General features: G+C 55.7%; 1 protein-coding gene across 1 annotated transcript in view; it reads left to right on the forward strand.

The window, feature by feature from the left end:
• ALDH1A3 (aldehyde dehydrogenase 1 family member A3) overlaps positions 1 to 20,610 on the forward strand; it is a 35,042-nt gene continuing 14,432 nt past the window's right edge. The window contains exons 1-8 of the mRNA XM_039844122.1: positions 1 to 169; positions 5,006 to 5,110; positions 6,984 to 7,124; positions 11,274 to 11,403; positions 11,708 to 11,769; positions 14,286 to 14,414; positions 16,598 to 16,711; positions 19,064 to 19,166. Of these exons, the coding sequence (XP_039700056.1) occupies positions 71 to 169; positions 5,006 to 5,110; positions 6,984 to 7,124; positions 11,274 to 11,403; positions 11,708 to 11,769; positions 14,286 to 14,414; positions 16,598 to 16,711; positions 19,064 to 19,166 (883 nt within the window). The 5' untranslated portion in view covers positions 1 to 70. The remainder of the gene's footprint in view (positions 170 to 5,005; positions 5,111 to 6,983; positions 7,125 to 11,273; positions 11,404 to 11,707; positions 11,770 to 14,285; positions 14,415 to 16,597; positions 16,712 to 19,063; positions 19,167 to 20,610) is intronic.

Below are 20,610 nucleotides of genomic sequence, written 5' to 3' on the forward strand. Positions count from 1 at the left end.
GTCACCCCGCGAGCAGGCTGCGCAGCGCCCGGGACGGAGCCGGCGTCGCAGACTCGGGGCGCCCGGAGCCATGGCCAGCACCAACGGGCCCGTGGAGAACGGGCAGCCGGACAGGAAGCCACCTGCCCTGCCTCGTCCCATCCGCAACCTGGAGATCAAGTTCACTAAGGTGAGTGAGGGGGGCGCCCGTCGCACCCGACGGCAGGCTGGCCCGGCCCGGGATGGCGGGAGCCAGGGACCGGCCTCGGGCGTGCGGGGGGCTCCGGGCCGGCGCGCCCTCCGCTGAGCTCGCGGGGCGCCCGCGACGCGAGCCTCCCTGCCCGGGTCGAGCCTTCCCGAAGCCTCGTTTCCTCGTTTGGTGCAGGGCTTCCCCGGGCGGGAGCCCGCGCCCGGCGCACTGCGAAGGGGACTCCGCGACCCGCACCCCGAGACGGGCTCTCGGGGCGGCGAGGCTCAGCGCGCTCAGCCTCGGATCCCGGCGAGGGAAGCCGCTCAGCGCGCGCGCAGCCCCGACGTGTCCCCGCGGGGCCCCCCTAGCGGGCGGGCAGAGGTGCGCAGGGTGCCCGAGCCTGAACAAGTCTGACTTCCGGAGGGTCAGAGGGTGCCCCAGAATGCGAAGAGAAGGTCTGAGAGCGGCGGCTCTCGAGAGCAGAGGGAGAAGCTTCGGGCGGCTTCTGCGCTTAGCTCCTACCTGCTGACCAGAAGAGAGCGGGCAGGCTGGAAGGTGATCCCTGGCGAGACCGCCCTGGATCCCAGAGGCCCTGGTGTTGACAAAAAACGCGTTCCCTGCCGGCCTCAGATCGGGGCCTGGGAAGCCAGGGGTGGGTGGCAGGGCCCCATCTGGCCGGCCGTCCCTCGGTCCTCCAGCTCTCTGTCTTTTGGGGCTGCAGATCAGGAGGGTGAGCAAAAGCGTTGAGATCACCTGCCTGGGGCGGAAAGGGAGATGGCGAGGCCTCGGAGCTGGGCTGAGGGTGCGTGGGAGCCCAGGCGAGGCATCGCCGAGGTGCGCCGGGGACCGGGGGGCAGGGACACAGACGGAGGCCGCGGTGAGCTTCACATCCCTCTACTTTGTGTCTTTTTGTGTCTTTTTATTTTTGCATCTAATCCAGAGCCCCCAGCTCCAGCTGACACAGCACTTAGAAAATTCTCCATCCATTTTACTTTCAAAAGTAGCAATTATGTCTCTCAAATAGTTTTAATCAGGCGGAGAAACTTGCAGGCCACTATGTGTGGCCTTCGGATTTTGGTCTCTTGGCACTTTGTGTCGGCCGGGGCCTCTGATCACATGACGTTTAAATTAACTGTTTTCGGAGGGCTCTGTAATCAACAGAGACGCGTCCGGTCCCCGTAAATGCTGGAGACTATTTTAATGCCGTTTCCTTAGGAGTATCAGCCTCAGAGTGAAAATTCCCACGCAAATGACAGAAAAGCGAGAACAGCACCTAAGTTTTTTTAGCCCCTAACCCTGTCGGTGCTCGCTCGAGGGTGATGCTGCTCGCGCTTTATTTTATTTCTGTTTTATAGCTGTTTTAAAAACGCCATACAAACCAGAAATGGCCTATGCGGTTGTGCTTTTTACCTCTCGGATTCCTGTCAGAGTGATGCAGCCACGTACGGCAAGTTTGCTGCCTTCTCTGCCATTCTTTAGGACCTATTGAGAGGAGGGTCTTAGCGGGTCACAGAAGATCAGTGTCTTTCGTCTTGCCGGGCGCCTCTCTGCCCTGTGGATCGGAACTGGGTGTGCGATTCGGGCTGAGGGAAAGCGAAGAGGCAGAGGCTCCCAGGCCGTGATGGCGGCCCAGCCTGACACCAGGCCACCGTGCCCCGCTTCCCCGTGGAGGGCGAGGCCTCTGTCCGCTCTGTCCTTGGGCCCACCTCTACACAGGCCTCCCACTAACAGTCGTGGGGCCTGGGCGGCCTGTATGGCGTGGCCGGGGGGTCGAGGGGACAGCCAGGAGAGCAATGCTCAGGGGACCTCTGGCTGGAGAGGCAGCTGTTAGGGCCGAGCGAAGAAGCGAGAGAATTAACTGCAGAGCTGAGGCCCGGGGCAGGCAGTCGGGAGGGGCGGAGCGTGTGCCCCTCAACGGTCTGTTATTTTTCAAACCTGGTGCATGATGCTTCTTGCTCAGTAGAGGCGGACACGCCAGACACGGGGGCCGAGCCGTGACCTTGACAGTGCTATTTCTCAGGGTAAGTCCGGTTCCCAGAAGGACGGCCTTGCCAAAACGCCTCCATTTGTCCTCACGTTTTGAACATCAGGCTTGCTGTGTGATTCTGCTGGGAGTGGGGAGATGGTCCCCCCCACCCCCCGCTGGAACCCCCACACAGATCTCATAGGCTAGCAACCCGTTTCACTTTAGGGGGCCCTTTCCTTTCCTTATACTATTTCTTCTAGTAGCAGAGATTCTCGTTAAGACTTTCTTGACTATTAAAAGACTGCTTTTTATGATCGCTTTTGTGAAAAATAAAATTCCCTCAAAGCTCCTTTTCTAAATACATACTCCTTTTGAGTCCAGCTGAGGACCACTGAGGTTCCCGTAAGTGGCGTCGGCAGAAGTCACTTGTGTGACCGCCACCTGCCCAGGGCATCCGTCCCCTGAGAATGGCTGTGGCTTTCCGGCCCGGTCCAGATAGCGTGGTATCCCATGGCATCCATCCGTACGATCTGAGTTCCGTCTACAGCCCAGTGTAACTTAATTTTATACTTGCATCGGTTTGTTTCATAGTCTTTCATAAGTCAAGGGGGAAAAGTATTTCCAGAACCCATTATTCGGATTCGGGGTTCAAAACAATCCAGCCAGCAGAGCTGGCTGGCCACGCTCGGCGACCCCTTTCTTTATTTGCGTTTTTGTTTTAGTGGACAGAAACTGCTTACAAGATGACTTCCTAGTGTAGCAATAAAGAAAAACTTTTGCCGAAATGGAAACATTGGGATGGGAAAACATGGTTAGAGTTGAGCCATCTGCGTTTTTTTTTTTTTTCTGTTTTGTTTTGTTTCGTTTTTGCTTTTGTTTTGTTTTGTTTTGTTTTTTTAGTTGCCGGTTAAAAAAAAGATCGTGCATCAATGTCGTGAATGACAAAGTAAATTTTTTTGGGGGGGAGGAACGTGCTTAGAGATGAAATATAGCAGACATCCGATCATCGCAATCTGTTTCCCTCCCCCTTATTTTTATTCTTCAGCCACCTTCTCATTTTCCATCCTCCCTGGAAATGATACCAGGAAGGACCCGGAATCAGCAGTTTTCGCTGGCAGGATCTATTATCTAAGCCACGAAATTTCATCTTCTGACGAACGGGCCTCTCTTCCCTCCCCACGCTAACTTAACTCTCCTCCACTTATGCATTTCTCACTGTCGCCGAGCGGTGGCTTGCTGGATGGCAAAAGGGAGCTCTCGGATTTGGTTTCATCTAGAAGAAGAAACCTGTAATTGTAGCCTGGCCGTCTCCTCGGGCTTCCCCGGAGGCCTGGCCTCTCCTGGAAGGCGCTGAGCTTCCAGAAGGCGGATGGGCACATCCCACGGGCACGGGATGCTGTCGGTGCGGGGAGCCTCTGCCCACCTGCCTAGCCAGAGCTGGCTTTGTCTTGTTAGTCTCAGAACTCCTTGCTTTCCAGGGACAGTTATCAGAACGGTCTCCGCCGGCCGATTCCCAGAGCGGGTTTTCTTCTCGGGGAGCTTCGGGGGTTTTTATGGGAGACGGAAGGTGTAATCAAGCCCCCATGCTGGGTGTGATGACGCCCCCTCTCCTCTGTCCTCACTGGGGAGTCAAGTCATCCAATTGAATAAAATTCAGAATAATTTAAATTAGCCCTCGTAGGGACCCCACGCTGCCTTTAAACGACTCAGAGAGAAGCAAAAGGTATCCAAGAGTGGAAAAAATCTTTCCATATAGAAACGGAAATGGAATCCGATGAGATACTTCTGTACTTAGAAATTAACTGACCGCATTGTATTTGACGGAGATGCTTCTACAGTGTCTTATCCACGTCAGCGGCCGGGGCCTCTCTGACGCCCTGGTGGATTATTGTGACAAGGCCGTCCCAGGCTGCTGCGTTGGGGTGTCCTCTCGCTGGGTAGCCGGGGCCTCGGTGCCGGCAGGTATTTTGTGGCATCTCTGTCACCTTCTTGTTCTTTCCTGAAGCCCTGTCTTTCAGTGCAGTGCTTTTTAAAGCAGTTAGAACTTGGAATGAACTGAGAGTAAATAGCATAGGCCGTTCAGTACGTGATCTTCGTGAATCCTTTTCAGTTCGCTCATGACGTTTTTGTGTTTTACGATTATTTTTAACTGTTATTCTCGGCCGTGCTCTAGATACTCTGAACTGAATGCTTTTTGTGGATTAATTCTTCAATTCTGGATATAAACAGTTATTTGCTACGTCTGTTAATATAAGCAGAACCCCTTCTAACCCCAATATTTATCTTTGTATTCCAACGCTTCATATGTACGTTTCATATTAAGCCCAACATGAAAATAGACATTTTCAAGAGAAGAGGGTAAGTGTACTAATGCGCGTTCATGAAAAGTAAAGTTCTAAGGAAGATGCTTGTACAAAGCTGGTTCCTGGGCGATCTCGCCGTGGGTGGCAGCGGAAAGGAGGACGAAGCCATCGACCACTGCTGACATAGCCTTCAGAGGCGCGCTTGTCACTCTATGTACATACACTTATTTAATTTCCCCCAAACTCAGTGGAGGTGGAAAATTTAACTTATACCCATAATTTAACGAACTCATCTATTCCTCTGTGAATTCATGTTGTCGCTTAAAAAAAAAAGAGATTATTTTAGAAAGAAAACGTTAAATAATTTTAGTTTTCTTATGACAAAAATTAATTTTCTGATTATGTAGTAATTCTGAGGCTGCTCCCGGGTGGGCACGTGACTCCATCCACCCTCCAGCTCCCATCTGGGCGAGTCGGCAGTGAGGAGGGCAAGACGTCACCTCAGCATGGCGGAGCGATGTGATTTTGATTTAAGCCTAATGCATGACCACTTCCTTTCCTGGTTAGATATTCATCAACAATGAATGGCACGGATCCAAGAGTGGAAAAAAGTTTGCCACATATAACCCTTCGACCCTAGAAAAAATATGCGACGTGGAAGAAGGAGATAAGGTAGGTGTCTCTACCCTAAGTCATTTGATTACAGGTGACTGCAGAATAAGGAAGCAGGCTGGCCTAGGTAGGGGACAGCACTGGCCCGCACTCAGGTAGGACCTAAGCTGGCCGCTTCTCAGACACCTGGCCCAGAATGGGATCAGTGAGGGACGATCCACCGTAGGAAGTTGCTCTCCTTCGATGGATGTTTCTCCGTCTATGAGGATGACCTCAGCTGTCCGCATCACGTGGCTAAAGGAGAGATTTTTGTCAATGACTTGAACCTGGAAGCATTAAAAAAAATTTTCCAGAAAGCATTTCGGGCTGGTGTGTTTCACCAAATGCGCCATTCTGGCAGGAGACACTTAAAACAAATAGAACTTGAAGGAAAAAGACTTGCTGAGCAAGTCACGCTGGGATAATGAGGTCATGTAATCACCAGATTTCTTTTCTCCCAGAAACTTAAATGATGGTGTAAAGCCTTAGTCTTTATAACCCTACTCGATAGTTCAGGGTCTGCATTATCATACAAGCTTTACGAATAACACACACACATAATATACGCTGTTACATATTACATATGTTTAATATATGTTACATATATAGAAAGCACTGTATCACATAGCACATATGTATCAAGCTAAGGGACTTCTGGATGTGTCTTTGATACATTTGGATGTAAGTGCCTTTGGGGGAAAGGTTGAAGGTTAAGCTTTTGTAAGGAGGGGAGGGGTGCTCGGAAGCACTCGCCTGACGTTCTCAGTAAGCGTCCGGGCGACGTGGAACGTGGACGGGGGTGAACGGCACTGCACGCGTGTCGCATGGGCTGCAACTGGATGCCACCAGTTTCGTGTTGGGCGTGCGACGCATGGTCTGTCCGCCTGTACGGCCCCTCCGATGTGCAGCGCCCCATGCTAAGCTCCTTTTTGTAAAGATGCTGGCACTGAGGAGCTCGGATGAAGAGGTGGGGACAAGGAGGGGTGGCGGGCATGATGCTGAGCGACCCCCAGCACTGCATGCGGTTATCAAGGAGGAGAAGAAGCCCCTGCCCCAAGCTCTGGCTTTTCCCTCGGTCTGGGTGACTGCTCTGAGCACGTGAAGGCAGAGGCAGCCCTGTCCCCCGAGGCTGGGAGGTCCTGCCTCCACCCCAACAGCCTGTGACAAGGAATTCAGAGCCCTCTTATCTCCTCTGCCCATCAGCAACCAGAGCCTCGAACCGTATTTTCCTGAAAATGAGTGAGCGACAATCACCCTAAACAGCTCTCGCTTCTTTCCAGTTAAGAAAGAGGTTCGATTGTAATTTTTCTATCAGTCACAGAAGACCCAGCTCCTTCTCCATAAGATGGTGTGACAGTGGCCCCAGGGGGTAGGTGAGGCGGCAGGGGGTGGTGGGGAGAACATTCCTGATCCTCCCAGTTTCTGGGCTTTTCCGATGTGGTCGGTTCTCAGATCCTCAGAAACATCATGACCCGTTCTCACTGTGGGAGCTCGATCCTCAGCGGGAATAAAATGCCCACACAGTTATTTACCACCTCATTGCTGAGCCGAGTGTGTCCAAACTGGCAAGTGGAAAATCTTTTCCTACTTGGTTCACCAAGAAAAATACTTCATTAAAGTTGGTGGTTTTATAAACTTTTCAAAAACACTTTTATAATCAGAAGAAAAGTTAATATTTAACCATAGGAGAAATCCTGAAAAAAAAAAAAAAGTCTTAAAACGTAAAGAAGAAAAAAGTCGCTCGAAAGCCCCCAGCCATTGCTTGCCAACCCCTCCTCCTTCTTCACATGACGGAAGCAGATCTTGGCCGTTCTCTGTGACTGACAGGGGAGCTGTCCCCAAGTGCGGTCGCATCAGAAGGTGACACTCTCTCCCTGCTGTTTTGACCGTTCAGCCCGACGTGGATATGGCGGTGGAGGCCGCAAGAGCCGCCTTCCAGAGGGGCTCGGCATGGCGCCGGCTGGATGCTCCGAGCCGCGGCCACCTGCTGCACCAGCTGGCGGACCTCGTGGAGAGGGACCGTGCCATCTTGGCGGTGAGTACACGCACGCACGAGGGGTGGGCGTGGCCCCAGCCAGCCTTACTGGGGGTCCTGTCCCCCCACGAGGCGTGGAAGAAAAGATGCAGGGCAGTGGCTTTGTGTGGCGGCGGGGTCTCTGGTCCTTGAGCTGTAGTTCTGTGAGGTAGGCAGGTGGCTCCCTCCCGCCCCGCCCTTGAACTTGACCCTTTTTGTTTTGAAGCCAGACCTTTGCCCCCTGCAGCTCAGCTTCACTAGTTCCCAGACTCAAGACCTTCAGAGAGGGCTGGATGGGCCGGGTTGTATCCTGGTCCCACCGGTACATTTTTGAACTTGATTTTTTTTTTTAACATAAACTCCTTTTCAAACTTAAATTTAACCTCATCCTAACTGGCAGTACCCATGAAGTCACAGGTTTAATGTGCTGGCTGTATTTTTTAGAACACTACTAAAATCAATGCCACTACTTAACACAGAAAAAAAAATGATCTCCACGTGACCTGAAAATCGTCCCTGCCTCAGCCTCGAACTGGGCAGTGCCGAGCGTGTGTGGAGCGAGGGTGACAGCGAAGGACCCTGGTTAGAATACACCTCAGATTCTGAAAGACCTCGGTTCAAATCCCGCCTCTGCGCTTACTAGCTGTGTGACTTTGGACAAGTTGTTTAACCTCTCTGAGCATATGTTTCTTCACGGAAAGCGTCACTAATAACCATATCCAAGTGTCGTAAGAATGATCCATTTAAAATTCGTAGCGGAGTCCCTGGCATGCAGTAAGCAGAAACAGATGAAAGCCATTATTCGTAGTAGCAGCTGTCTGAAGACCCGGGTCCTAACCCCAGCTACGTGCCCTCCTGGCCAGTAATTTCTAGGTCCTTAGTTTCTCTGCTGCGAAGCAGGGGATATAAATTCAGCCCCCTCCCTGAGGTTGGGCTGTCCCAGGCTAGGGAGCCATGAAGACGTTTGTAAGCTGTAAGCGCCTATTTAACAGGCTTCTCAGACCTTCCTTTGCTAAGTGACCTGAGGACATCTCAGGTCCTCTGCAACCTGCACAGACCTTCGGACAGCTCGGACTCCTGTTCAAAACTTGCTCCAAAGCTTGAGGCCAGTTGGCGGGCGGGGACCTCTGTTTTTGGCCTCTGATTTGGAAAACTAATTCTTTCCTTCCTCGATCTGATGTCAGGAATAAGCGGTAGAGTGGACACGCTGGTGGAGGACAGTGTCCGCCAGGACGCGGGTGTCGTGCCTGTCCCTGACCGTGCGTCTTGGGGTGGAGGGAGGAGGGGTTCGCGTCTCCGTTCCCCTCCGGGTGCGTGGCCCCTGCGGACACGTCTGCCCACGGCCCCGAGCTCTCTTCGCCCCCGTCGGCCAGTCCAACGCGTTTGCCCCAAATCTGCGTGAGGGGAGCCCCCTCCAGGGTCAGCATTTCTCTCCCAGGAGCCTCTGGTTTCTTCCCGCAGTGACAGCCTTGACTCGCAAGCTGCCAAACTGGCTTTTTCAAAAACATTTCTGTTTTCACCCAGCATGAGCTCATCGGTCTGCAATGTGTGTGTGTGTGCAGGCGGCAGAGCATGTGCCCTGGGCAGCCCTCCTCACCCTGTCCTCAAATGCCAGGGTCATCTTCGGGAGCAGGGGCTGCAAGGCCACCGTCACCCCGTTGTCCGCCGGGCTGCTTTGAGACGGTGCACGGAGCAGGTCGCCTCTGCCGTCAGAATCTCGCTCCCGCGGGAAATAAGATCCAGCTCTTTGCCACATCGTGAAAGGGACTAGACAATTCCTGACAAGCACGGTTTTTAAAACTTGGACCACGTCACAGGAAAGCGCCCCTCACTCGCCAGCCCGATACGCTTTTCCGCATTTTCGTGCAGAAGTGCTTCTGGCCATCATGTCCTGTGCCGGCTCAGTGGTCTGGACAGAGCTGGGTGTTTACGTCTGTGTCCAGTCCCGCTCTCTCCCCCTTCCCGAGGCGGCGGGGCCCACATTCTGGCTGCTCGGGTGCTCATTTGGGGAGCCCTCGAACGGGGGCCCTCCCTGTTAACTCTCTTTTTAACCCTGATGCTCTCCCTTCATTCTTTAGTATCTGATCATTACGATGCTGGCTTTTCAGAAGGCGCCCGTGACTCTTAAAACGTGAAAGGGAATAAACTTACAAGCAGCCGTGGTTTAACTCATGGTCCAGCCACAATAACTGTTCGAAAGTCCCCAGTAGCTAAGACTTGATTTCTCAGGTGCCATCCTGTCTGCTCACCTGTGAACGTCATTTTATTTTTTTAAAGAATTTCCTGTCGAAACCTATTGTGACCTGGTTTTGCTTGGACAGGTTCCATAAAACCAGCCCGGCCAATTCGTGTTGTCGCTACCGTCAGCCGCCTTGCCCGAGTCATGATGGCAAAAGCCAGTGCTCGTTGTGTGCTCACCGTCGCCAGGCTTGTCGTGGGCGCTTCGCCTGTAGCGTTTATCATCCCGTTTCAGAGATGAGGATCCCGAGGCCCAGAGAGGCTAGGTAACCTGTCCAAGGTCACCCAGCCAGAGATGCTTCGCGATTCCCCATGATGTGATATCACGGTCCTCTGCCTTTCTCTCTTTTTCCCAAGAAGGCCAAGAAAAAGCTCCTGGTTCCACCGACAGATACGCAGATGCTGTCTGGGGTAGCCTGGTCCTGGAGACCTTTTGGCATGATTCGAGATCTTGGTTTCCCCTTGGAAAATAAAAGTTCCGACTTGCAATGTAAATGAATAGGAGCTAAAGGTACAGTGTGCCGAATGTCCCCTTGGCCTGGCTTAGTCCCTGAGCAGCAGGTGACACGCAGCCCACACCCGGACCAGCCCTGTCACCTTCAGCAACGCACAGTCCTGTGTCCTTGGTGCCTCCAAATGAGGATTGCCAAGCACCCGTCTGGTCCCCAAAGGGACAGTGACCATCATCGTCATGGCTGTAACTGTCATCGTTCGAGCAGTGAACAGGGCACTTGCTGCGGGCGACACTGTCGTGAGTGCTTTGTGGATACGGACGTAGGTCCTGACTGTGCTTATCCCCATTTTACAGGCGGGGAAGCTGAGGTAGGGACGGGCTCAGGGACCTGCCCACGCTAGGGAAGAGGCCACCTCCTGGTTAGAGAATGCTGAAGTCACACACAGTCACCCAGCATCTCGCGTGGCCACCCCACAGTCGTTCCACATGCAAACGTCCGGGGGCAGCAGCCTAAACAGCGGTCACGGTGCTGGCCGGATGTCAGGTGCCCAAGTTCAGGGCCGGCTGTGCTCTGGAGGGGTCACGGCCCCGCGTCGGGAACGTGGCGGTCAAGCTCAGGCAGGACGCACGCACGCAGGGCCCTGCCTGACTTCCCTGGTGAATCGCCATCTCACTACAGCGAGTCCCAAGCAGGAATCCAGCCCCGGGCGACGTGTCACGGCGGCCACTTCCTGCAGAGAGGCATGGCAGGCGGCGTCGGCACTGGGCCTCCACTGGGGCCGCTTGTCTGAGGCACAAAGGGGTCCTCTGACAGCCGGGATGGAAATAGAAAGAACCCTGGGCACTGAGCAGCTGCGCCTCACCCCGGGTGGCCACCTCCCTCACCGCCTAGGGCGAGTCCTCTCCCGCCACCCGCATCCGGCTTTGCAGCCCCGTGGGAAGGGTGGGTGAGCGGGGGGCATCGTGTCTTTGTGCTGGTGCCCCGGCCCTTCTGGGCTCGGCCGGTCACTCCCTCCACGACGTGCCATCAGCTGGACTACGTCCTCCCTTTCTCTTGTGTTGGAGGGAGACAGCTAACCCTCCAGAAGCTTCTCGGGAGTGTGCGAATCCGTGTGGCCAGGTCACGCCGCTCAGGCAGCTGCACGCTGGACAGACGACCACGCGCTAGAGCATCCTGCCTCCCAGCGAGGCCGCACGTCGTCCCCACGTGTGCTGTCCTTCGTGGGGACACACGCTGGCGCTCCAGCCGACCCCCCGGCTTTACGCATTCCGAAATCAAAATGCCCTGGAGGGTCCAGGACGGCTCTTACGTTCAATGTAGCGTCTCGCTTTCTGAAGAGATGCCCTTGGCTGGCAGGGGCGGAGGGCGATGGCCAAGCACACTCTCCCCCACCCCCCGACCCCGTCCAGGCCCGTCCTTGACCTACCGTGGAAGCGAAGGAAAGGCCAGGCCTGAGGCTGCCGTCTTCTCGTTACAGACCCTGGAAACGATGGACACGGGCAAGCCGTTTCTCCACGCCTTCTTCATCGACTTGGAGGGCTGTGTCAAGACCCTGCGGTACTTCGCGGGGTGGGCGGACAAGATACAGGGCAAAACCATCCCCACAGGTGAGCCGGGGTCTTTCGGGGGTTCTGTCCTCCCGTTCCTCCCCGTCCGTCTTCAGAGCACCCCTGGTTTCTCCAGGCTTCCCCCCCACACCGCCCCCAAAGGAATGGCCCTCAAGCCGATCTTGCCTCTAAGGAGTTTTACTTTCGAAAGGGAATTTAAAATCGCTTTTTTGCATCCCAGACGAGACGTAGAGCCGGCACCTCCGTGGGTTGCTGTGTTTCTTTCTTGTCTTTTTACCGTTTAAAAGATTTTCACCGAGATGAATGCTAGCATCGTCCTCTCCTCTCGTACACTCTCTTCCAGATGACAACGTCGTGTGTTTCACCAGGCACGAGCCCGTAGGCGTCTGCGGGGCCATCACTCCCGTAAGTAGACGGCGCTTCTAGACAGAGCTGTGTGGCTTCCCCCGCCTGCCCCACCTCCATCCCCTCCGGCCCCTGGAACCAATTTCCGCTGGGTTTTCGTTTGATCAGATTGAGATTAATTGAGCGTTTGCTTTGTGGCATGGAGCTTGGTGCTGGAGGGTTATCAAGATGGTTTAAACATCATCCCTAATCTCAGGAGGTGACTCCAGGGGGTGCGACAGAAGGCACCGTGGGTTCCTAACGGAGGAGGCGGGAATAGCTGGCACCCCTAAGGAGACAGTCTCTTACACGGACCTCGAAGAATAAGAAAGAAAGTTCAGCAGGGGAAAGGGTGTACCACGCAGGAGGACCGGCCTGAGCAAAGGCGTGGGACAGCCTGGGCTGCTGGGCAGGCCACGGCGGGACAGCTGCCATGGCCGGAGCTTAGACGGGGCAGACGGCGACGTAGAGGGTAGACACACGGGTCGGGTGGCACGGCCCAGCTTCCAGCAGGCCTTGGCTGCCGGGGACCGGAGGCTTTATTCACCGGGCACCGGAGGCTTTATTCACCGGGCGGTGGGCAACCTGGCAGGGAACGCAGTGACGCTGCTGTCTGTCGGAGGAAGCCCCAGGCCCCCTGGCAGCCGGGAGGGAGCCGGGACCGGGGCGGCAGCGTGGACAGAAGCTTGGAAAAGTGCTTCCTGGAGGCAAGAACGATGTGTCACTTCAGCGAACGGACTTGAGGATTTGAGAAGCCGCTGTTTGCCAGGCGCGGCACTGGGGTGCCGGCTGCTGAAGGCGTGGTTTGTTCCCCAAGGGAGCTGCTGGTCACTTAGAAGGAGGCGTCCACTCCAGAAGCAATGACCGTGATCAGACAGGAGCCGTTTAAGGGACAGGCAGATGCCCGAGCTGGAAATCACAAGGCGGGGTCCTGGCTGGACCGGGCGGAGGGTTGGCAGTCAGAGGGGGGAGGTCGAGCGAAGCAGGAGGCTGGGGGGGCCGTGAAGTGAACGACGATGACCCCGGGCAGGTGAGGTCGCGGGCCCAGCGGGACCGCCAAGCCGAGGGTCCGTGTGCGTCGTTGAGTCTGGGGCTCAAGAGAGAGGCCAGAGCTGGAAGGACCCAGAGGGGCTCCTGGCTCTCAAGATGGGGAGTCCCCCAAAGAGGGGTGCAGAGTGAGGCCACCAGGGACCCCACCGAGAAACCTGAGCAGCCAGGGGCGTCCCAGGGGATGAGTACGTTTCTACAAAGAGACTGTGGTCAGTGGGTTCCTGTCCTACCTGGAAATTAAAGACAGGGACACAACTGAGGAGTTGGCTCACGTGGAGCAGGGCGCCAGGTGTAGTACAGGTGAGGACAACTCACAGGGCTTCCCGGAAAGGGAGCCGGGCGCGTGGGTGCGGCTCTTCCAGGACGTTTCACAGGGAGATGCTAAGAGATGGGAGGCCGAGGGCAGGGGCGTCCGTGTGGACCAGCGGGGTGACGGCCTTTCCATGCCGAGCGGGGAGAATCTAGGAAGAAGAGGGTCCCGGTCACCAGCGGGGGACCGATTCCTGCTGTCCCTTAGCCGAGCACACAGGCCCTTTGGAACCGGGGTCTTAGCGTTGTTGTCCAGTGGTTGGAATGTCCGACGGAGCTGGGGGGAGGGGCGGGGAGAGAAATTCAAGTGGCCGAGCGGCCCCTCCAGGGGCCCGGAGGTGGGGGTTCTCCATGACCCCTCTGTCTGCGTCTGGGAGGACAAGGGGCCGCAGGGGCTCTTCTGTGGGCTGGAGCTGACAGACAGCTAGAATCAAGCTAAGCACTCTGTCAGACGTGGCTGGCGTCACCTCCTCTGATCAAACGTGATACCCTGAGCGAGACTGTAGCAAGGAGGGTGCGCGCGGGGCCTTCGCCCGCTGCCGTGCGACCTTGGGCCAAGGTGACCTCATCCTCCTTGGCCTCATCCCCATCTGTCAATGGGAGCGATACTGTGAGTACCTCCCAGCGGTTGCAGGGGTCAAACGAGTTCGTTTTGCGAAGCGCTTAGAACAGGGCCCGGTACCCGGCGTAAGCTCTGCGGGCATCCGCCCCGGCTAGACTTACCGCCCTGGTGATGTCAGCATCCTTTGCCTCTGAATGATGGGAAGAAAAGCATCCTCCAAAATGCATCTCACAAAGCGCCGGTTCATTGGGGGGGTGGTTCGTGTGTATCCCACGAGAAGAGAAAACGTCCGTGTGGCGTGTGACTTAGGAGGGCGGACTTGGTTCCTGCGGGGATTCTCAGAGCCTTCAGCCGGCCACCGGCCCGGACACCCCCCAGAGGATGATCATCATTCCGTACCGCAGCAGCCTCTTTCCCGAGCAGAGCTGTTAGCGTCTCCCAGAATACGCTTCGAAAGCGCCGGTGGGAATAGTGCGGTTTTGACCATGTCACACTCCTGCGTCACCCCTGATGCCCCAAATCTAGCCCGTGCAAAGCCAGCATCCTCCCGGGGGGCACCGGGACAGGGCGGCGGGCTGCCCCCGGGCCCCCCACGTTCCTCTGTGCTCTGTTGCAGTGGAATTTCCCCCTCCTGATGCTGGCGTGGAAGCTGGCGCCCGCCCTCTGCTGCGGGAACACCATCGTGGTGAAGCCGGCAGAGCAGACGCCCCTCACCACACTCCACCTCGGCTCCCTGATCCAAGAGGTAAGACGTCCGCCAAGAAAATAGGATGGGTCCTCCATAACGTCCCCACTCCCGGGAGCCACCAGGCCACCTCCGCCGCTCCACCCGCCGTGCCGTGCTTCGGGACAGTGCTCCCCCGCTCACAACTGAGTGGGACGGCGGTGACAGCCAGATGTCACATTTTATCTCCTGCTTGCGGACACACGCCGTCCCTCCCTCCCTCTGGTCCCACGAGCAGGCTTAATTCTCATCCGGGGTTCACACTTACACTGTCAGAACTGATGTTTCCTCTGGAGAATTTGCAGGTGAGTCGCTTGGGAGGGGGCCGGATACTCGGAGGGCCTTGGGGCCTCGCGTTTTGCGCTGTCTGAAACGGCCTGTGTGTCCTCGGAGGGGGGTGATCTTGGCAGCTCTCGCCGAAGTGGCTGTCACCCAGCCGGACTCACCAATGCTCTGCCCTCGGACGGGCCAGCTCGGGGAAACAAGCGGCCCATAGGGACACCTCGTTCTAGATGCCCTTGGCAACACGTTTCGGTCATTCCGTCCCCAGCTCGTGTGTCACAAAGATTTTAAAGAAGAAAGGAGGGGTGGGAGGAAAGTTCTGTTCGGGTCCCTTCTCCACGGAGCTGCGAGGTCAGACGCGTGACCTTTCCTGCTTGGGTGTGAGGCGGGCGCGGCCAGAGATGGCCCAGGTCCCCGTGCCCTTGGACCAGGGACCTAGGACACGATTAAGTCATGTTAATGAGACTTAGAGATTCTAAAATTGGAACCGTTAAAAAACAGTGTTTAGAAAAAGCAAAGTCTCAAGCACCGTCCCCTAAAAACTTGCTTCCTGAAACGACGAGTTTCAGGGGGGACCCCGGGGCACGTGGGAAGGAGCAGCCGCACCCCATCCGTCCGTCGTGGCGTCCTTGTTTAGTCGGGGCGTGAACGTGACAGAAATGGCAGCTGCCACTTCAGGGAGTGCCGGCTCGGCGTGTGGCCCAGGTTCAACCAGCAGGAACTCCGAAGCAGTGACGTCTTGTTGCCATTTGGTACATCAGTGGGGCGGATTTAAGAAACGAAAACGGAAGCTCAGAGATGACATTTTGTGGGTGCCTGTGAGCCTTAGGCGTTGTGACAAAGGTGTCCCTTCACCCCAACACACAGACACACACACACACATACACAGAGAGACAGACACACAGACACACACACCGGGACTTACCGCACACAGACAGACACACACATGACACCTGAACACTGGACACACAGGTGTGAACCAGACCGGCACCTGGACATCACCACAACAGAGGAAAAACACACAAGACCACACACACATAGAGACAAACACACATCACACAGAGACTGACTTTCAGACACACACAGACAGACACACACACACACATGACCACAGACACACAGACACAGACACAACAGAGAGACAAACACTTACACACACCACACATACACACACACAGAGAGACACATGACAAGACACAGAGACACACAGAGACAAACATGCACTGGATGCACACAGACACTACAGGGTAAGCACACAGACAAACACACCATGACAACACACAGACACACCATGGACAGAGGACAAATGACACACCGGACACACTAAGACACACACAGACATCACATACAAGAGAACACACGGACATACAGACGAAGGGACCACACAGAGAGGAAACACATGCAGACACGGATGCACGGGACACACACATGGATACACCGACAAACACACACACCAGAACCTGTACACAGAGAGATAAACACACACAAACATACACATAGACACATAGATATACACAGAGAGACACACACATAGACGGACACACACATACAGAGAGAGACGCAGACACACACATAGACATAGACACGTGTAGACATATAGATACAGATACAGATATACACGCAGACAAACACAGAACACACGCAGACACATTCAGACATACACAGACACACACAGATACAGATACACACACACACACGCACCCCCTCCTTGAAGTGCTGACGGAATGGAGGGACGTAGGCCTCACCCTGGCCCAGGGTGTACCCCGGGGCCAGCTGGGTGCCAGCCGCGCCCCTGCGGATGGGCCACCCAGACACCCCCTTGCAGACATCGCTCACCCACACGCGGCTCTCAGCGCAGGGGCGGGCCTGTGGCGGACACCGGCCCCTTCCGTCCCTCTGAACGCCCCTTCGCCCCCCACCAGGTCGGCTTCCCGCCAGGCGTGGTGAACATCGTGCCGGGGTTCGGGCCCACGGTGGGAGCAGCGATTTCTTCTCACCCTCGGATTGACAAGATAGCCTTCACCGGCTCCATAGAGGTAAAGCCCGCTCGCTGGGCAGCCCGATTTTCCCCTGAGAAGCTAAACTAATTTTCCTTCTAAATTGGACTGTGTGTCAGTCCTTAACGATCAGTTTTAAAAAGCCACTGGTCCAGTTTCTCAACTAAATAAATATCTAATAGAACTCGATATAGAATAGAAGCCTTGGGAGAAACAATTCGTAGCTAAGATACAATAAAAATGTAAAACATCCATGTGACAAACCACATAGCAAGCAAGGTTAAAAGAGAAATAGCAAGTTGGAGAAAAACAGTCATCGTTTCTTCAAGGGTTAATATCCGTAATAGGGAAAGCTCTCCTAAAAATCGATAGGAGAGCTTCACAAAAAATAAAAAAATGAAAAGGCAAAGTGGGTAAGTCAGAGAAGAGAAACTGAACATCCAGTGAACTTGACCTAGTTCACTGCTAATTGGGAAAATGCAGACTGACGTGCAAATCAGACCCTTCCTCTTTCGTCTGTCAGATTGGTGACCGTGGAGGTCTGGTGTCAACGAGGCTGAGAGAGGACAGGCACCCCCTGTTCTGCGGGCCGAGGGCGTAGCGCCCACCGTGAATTCAAAAGTGTAAAATCTTTGATTCGGAAATTTCATTACAAAGCCGCTCCTTAGAAGAAGTTTCTCACGCGCATTCAGGAACATCCTCTCCAGTCCGTTACGTCCGTTCTATACCGTGGTTTATGGCCCTGACAATAAGAAAAGCCATCTGTGATCTACGGTTGAAACGCAAAAAAACAAAAAACAAAAAAACAAAAAAAAAACTGTTGGAAGCTTATATCGTATGATCCGTTAGTAGAAGTGTGTGGGGGCGAAAATATGAAAGGGCACCCAAGACATGCTTACCGTGGCCACGTCTGGGGCAGGCCCCGGGGTGACAGGGTACGTAGCTTGTCCCCCTTAATTTACACCCATCTGTGCCTGGAATTATTTTTAATGAGAAAGTACTTCCTCTGTGACTAAAAAAGAAACCGATGAGCACTTCCCATGCAAACCATGTGCCCGTCTCCTCCTCGCCCAGTCCGGCCAGGAGCCCGAGCCCCCTCCTGTGGCCTGCTGGACAATGCTGCCACGGCCTCCTTTGCTGGCCCCGCTGGGCACTGGTACAGAAGCATGGTCAGTCCGCCCTGGGGTCCTGCTTGGCAGTGAGGCGGCCGGCGACAATCAGCTCGCTGAATGGAGTAGCAGCTCCACGTCCAGCCCGGCCGGGGAGACGGGGGGGCAGAGAGGCGCCAGGCGTGGCTCCGGCGTACCAGCTGTCCCCGAGTTTTTCCAGTCTCCTCCCGCAAGAGCGAAATCGGCTCTGGCCCCGCCTGGCTTCTCCACAGAGAGGCCCTGACCCTCTCCAGGCGACAGTAGGGCTGCTCAGGGCCCCAGCCAGGCGGTGCCCTCACCAGGCAGCCAACCTCACAGACAAGAAAGTGGCCTCTGTGTCCCTCCCTAGGTCCCCCTGCTGCACCCAGCCGCAGCCCCACCAAGGAACTGCCAGCCCGTGGCAGGCTGGTTTGACATGTCTCGTCTGCCTGGGGACAGCCATTGTCACCGTGAGCCTGCCCCAGACCGTGTTCAGGCCATCACCCACGAGCTGGCCGATTTGTAAAATATACTCACAGCTCAGTCTGGGGGAGCAGCCTCCGGCCTGGGGGAGCCCAGCCCTGCCTCCTGCTGGCCCCCCGTCCAGGCCTTCGTGAGCCAACTGCTCTCTGAGCATGGCGCCTGGCTTTATCCGTCACCCTAGAGAAGCCAGCTCAGTGCGTGAGACAGTGGGAGGGCCCTCAGGTGCACGTGGGAGGTCGAGTGTCACAGCTGGGTGAGTGACCGTCCGCACTTCCAGCCCGGCCCCCGCGGAAGCCTCAGTCTCAGCGAGTGTTCGTGGAGAAGTGACTTTTCATCCCGAAGCAGAGCTTCCCTGTCTTTCCAGTTCTCGAAGGCTCCCCCGGGTCTCCCCGGAGCCCTGCAGAACAGTCTTGCCCGCTCACGAGGGCTGGAAGGGCCCTTTCTCTGACCCGCGGGACTGGCCTTCTGCGGGGAGGGGTGGGCAGGACCACGCCAAGGCGGCAGCCGGCTCCGCCACTAGCCAGCTGGGTGGCTGCGGGCAAATGGCTGGGCCTTCAAAAGGCTCCCGCTCCACCCTGTAAGTGGAGCGGCTGAGACCCAGGGTTCTGGCGATGTCGGGGTCTCGTGGGAGTGAGGTGGCAGCATGGAGGCCCATGGCGCCGGAGCAGAGCCGTGGGGTCCCTGGCCGCTCAGAGCTCGCCGACCCCTGGGCTCGTTCCGAAAGTTTGGGCCACATCCGGCCACGGCCAAGGTTTAATCTGATCTGTTTGGTATCCTGAAGGTTGGAAAGCTGGTTAAAGAAGCCGCCTCCAGAAGCAACCTGAAGAGGGTGACTCTGGAACTGGGGGGGAAGAACCCCTGCATCGTGTGTGCGGACGCTGACCGTGAGTCTCGAGGGCAGGGGTCCCTAACCCCCGGTTCTGGTCCGTGGCCTGTTAGGAACCGGGCCGCACAGCAGGAGGTGAGTGGCAAGCGAGCGAAGCGTCATCTGTATCTGCAGCCGCTCCCCAGCGCCAGCATCACCGCCTCAGCTCCACCTCAGATCCTCAGGCATGAGATTCTCATGGGAGCGCCGGTCCCCGGTGCCACAAAGATTGGGGACCGCTGCTTTAGGGGATTCTTTGCCCAAATTCAGAACCAGTTGAGACACACACACACACTCACACACACAATAGCAATTCTTTCTCACCCTGCGCCATCCTGCCATAAATGGCAGGTGGAGCTCGGACGCCAGCATCAACTGCTGACAACAAGCTGAGCTGGAGGAGAAGGCTGTGTCCTGGGTGGTCCCGGGGGACCACCTGTTGCTGCCCGTCAAGGTTGAGCTTGCTTCCCCGAGCCGTGGAGCAGGCAGGGGCTGTGAGGACAGGGCAGAGAATGGGGAGCTCGGCGGATGCACCCGCTCAGAGGCGCCAATCACTCTACCCTCTAACCCGGTGTCCCATAGCGCTTTCTGGCTCTCCAAAGACTGGAGATGTTTCTTCCTTCTTTGTCTCAGGCCTGACAGATCGAGGGGGACAACGGCAGCTGACCCTTAAAAATACCCGCCGGCCTGGGTACTGCCTCTTCTTCCAACCATCCCTTCCCTGGGAAAGCAGCCCTGCCCAGTGGCTTAGGGGCAATTTGTGTCTCGCTAGAGCCTCACAATGTGATATGGAAATATATTCGTGGGCGTTCCACATGGGCATTCCTGACAGGGTCAGCTGTCGAAAGGTGTGACTTCCCCAGTACCCTGAAGCATCTTTGCCTGAAAGAATAGGCCCTCCCACCCGCTCGTGGGTGCCACAAACTCTTCCCATGGAGAACAAAACCTTCCATTCCACACTCAGATAAGGTGGGCATTGCAAATATCCTTGAGAAAGGTGACCTTAGCACCATTTCTCACTAAGGTGTAAATGACTGATTTCCTTCCTCTCCTTGAAGCCGGGACAGAGAGCGAGGAAACAAGCTCCAAGGCAGGAAAGATGGATTGCTCTTTTTTCAGATTTTTTTTGCCTGAGTCCTGCTCCCTTGTGGAAGCGGCGTTAGTGTCGCTCTTGGTTTCCGGAGCCACGGGGAGCAGCCACGCGTGGCGTCCCACCGCGACCCGCGTTTGCAGTTCCAAACTCCCGTCCCGAAGAGCCAGGACTCCTGTTTTGCTAGGTGCCACCGTCCCTGGGTGCTCCATCTGCACCCAGTGAAGAAAAGATGATGATTACTAAAAACAGGACTCCTTCTGTGTGAGGGCTGGTCTCACGAGGGTCCGAAACGCCCTACGTGGCTGTCTCCTGTTTTTGCTTTTTCGACTCTTCTAAGTCATACACGCTTGGTGTTATGTTACTTAATAAG

This window comes from Pteropus medius, unplaced genomic scaffold (assembly GCF_902729225.1).
Source record: "Pteropus medius unplaced genomic scaffold, Ma_sr-lr_union100, whole genome shotgun sequence".
In the NCBI taxonomy this organism is placed as follows: Eukaryota; Metazoa; Chordata; class Mammalia; order Chiroptera; family Pteropodidae; genus Pteropus; species Pteropus medius.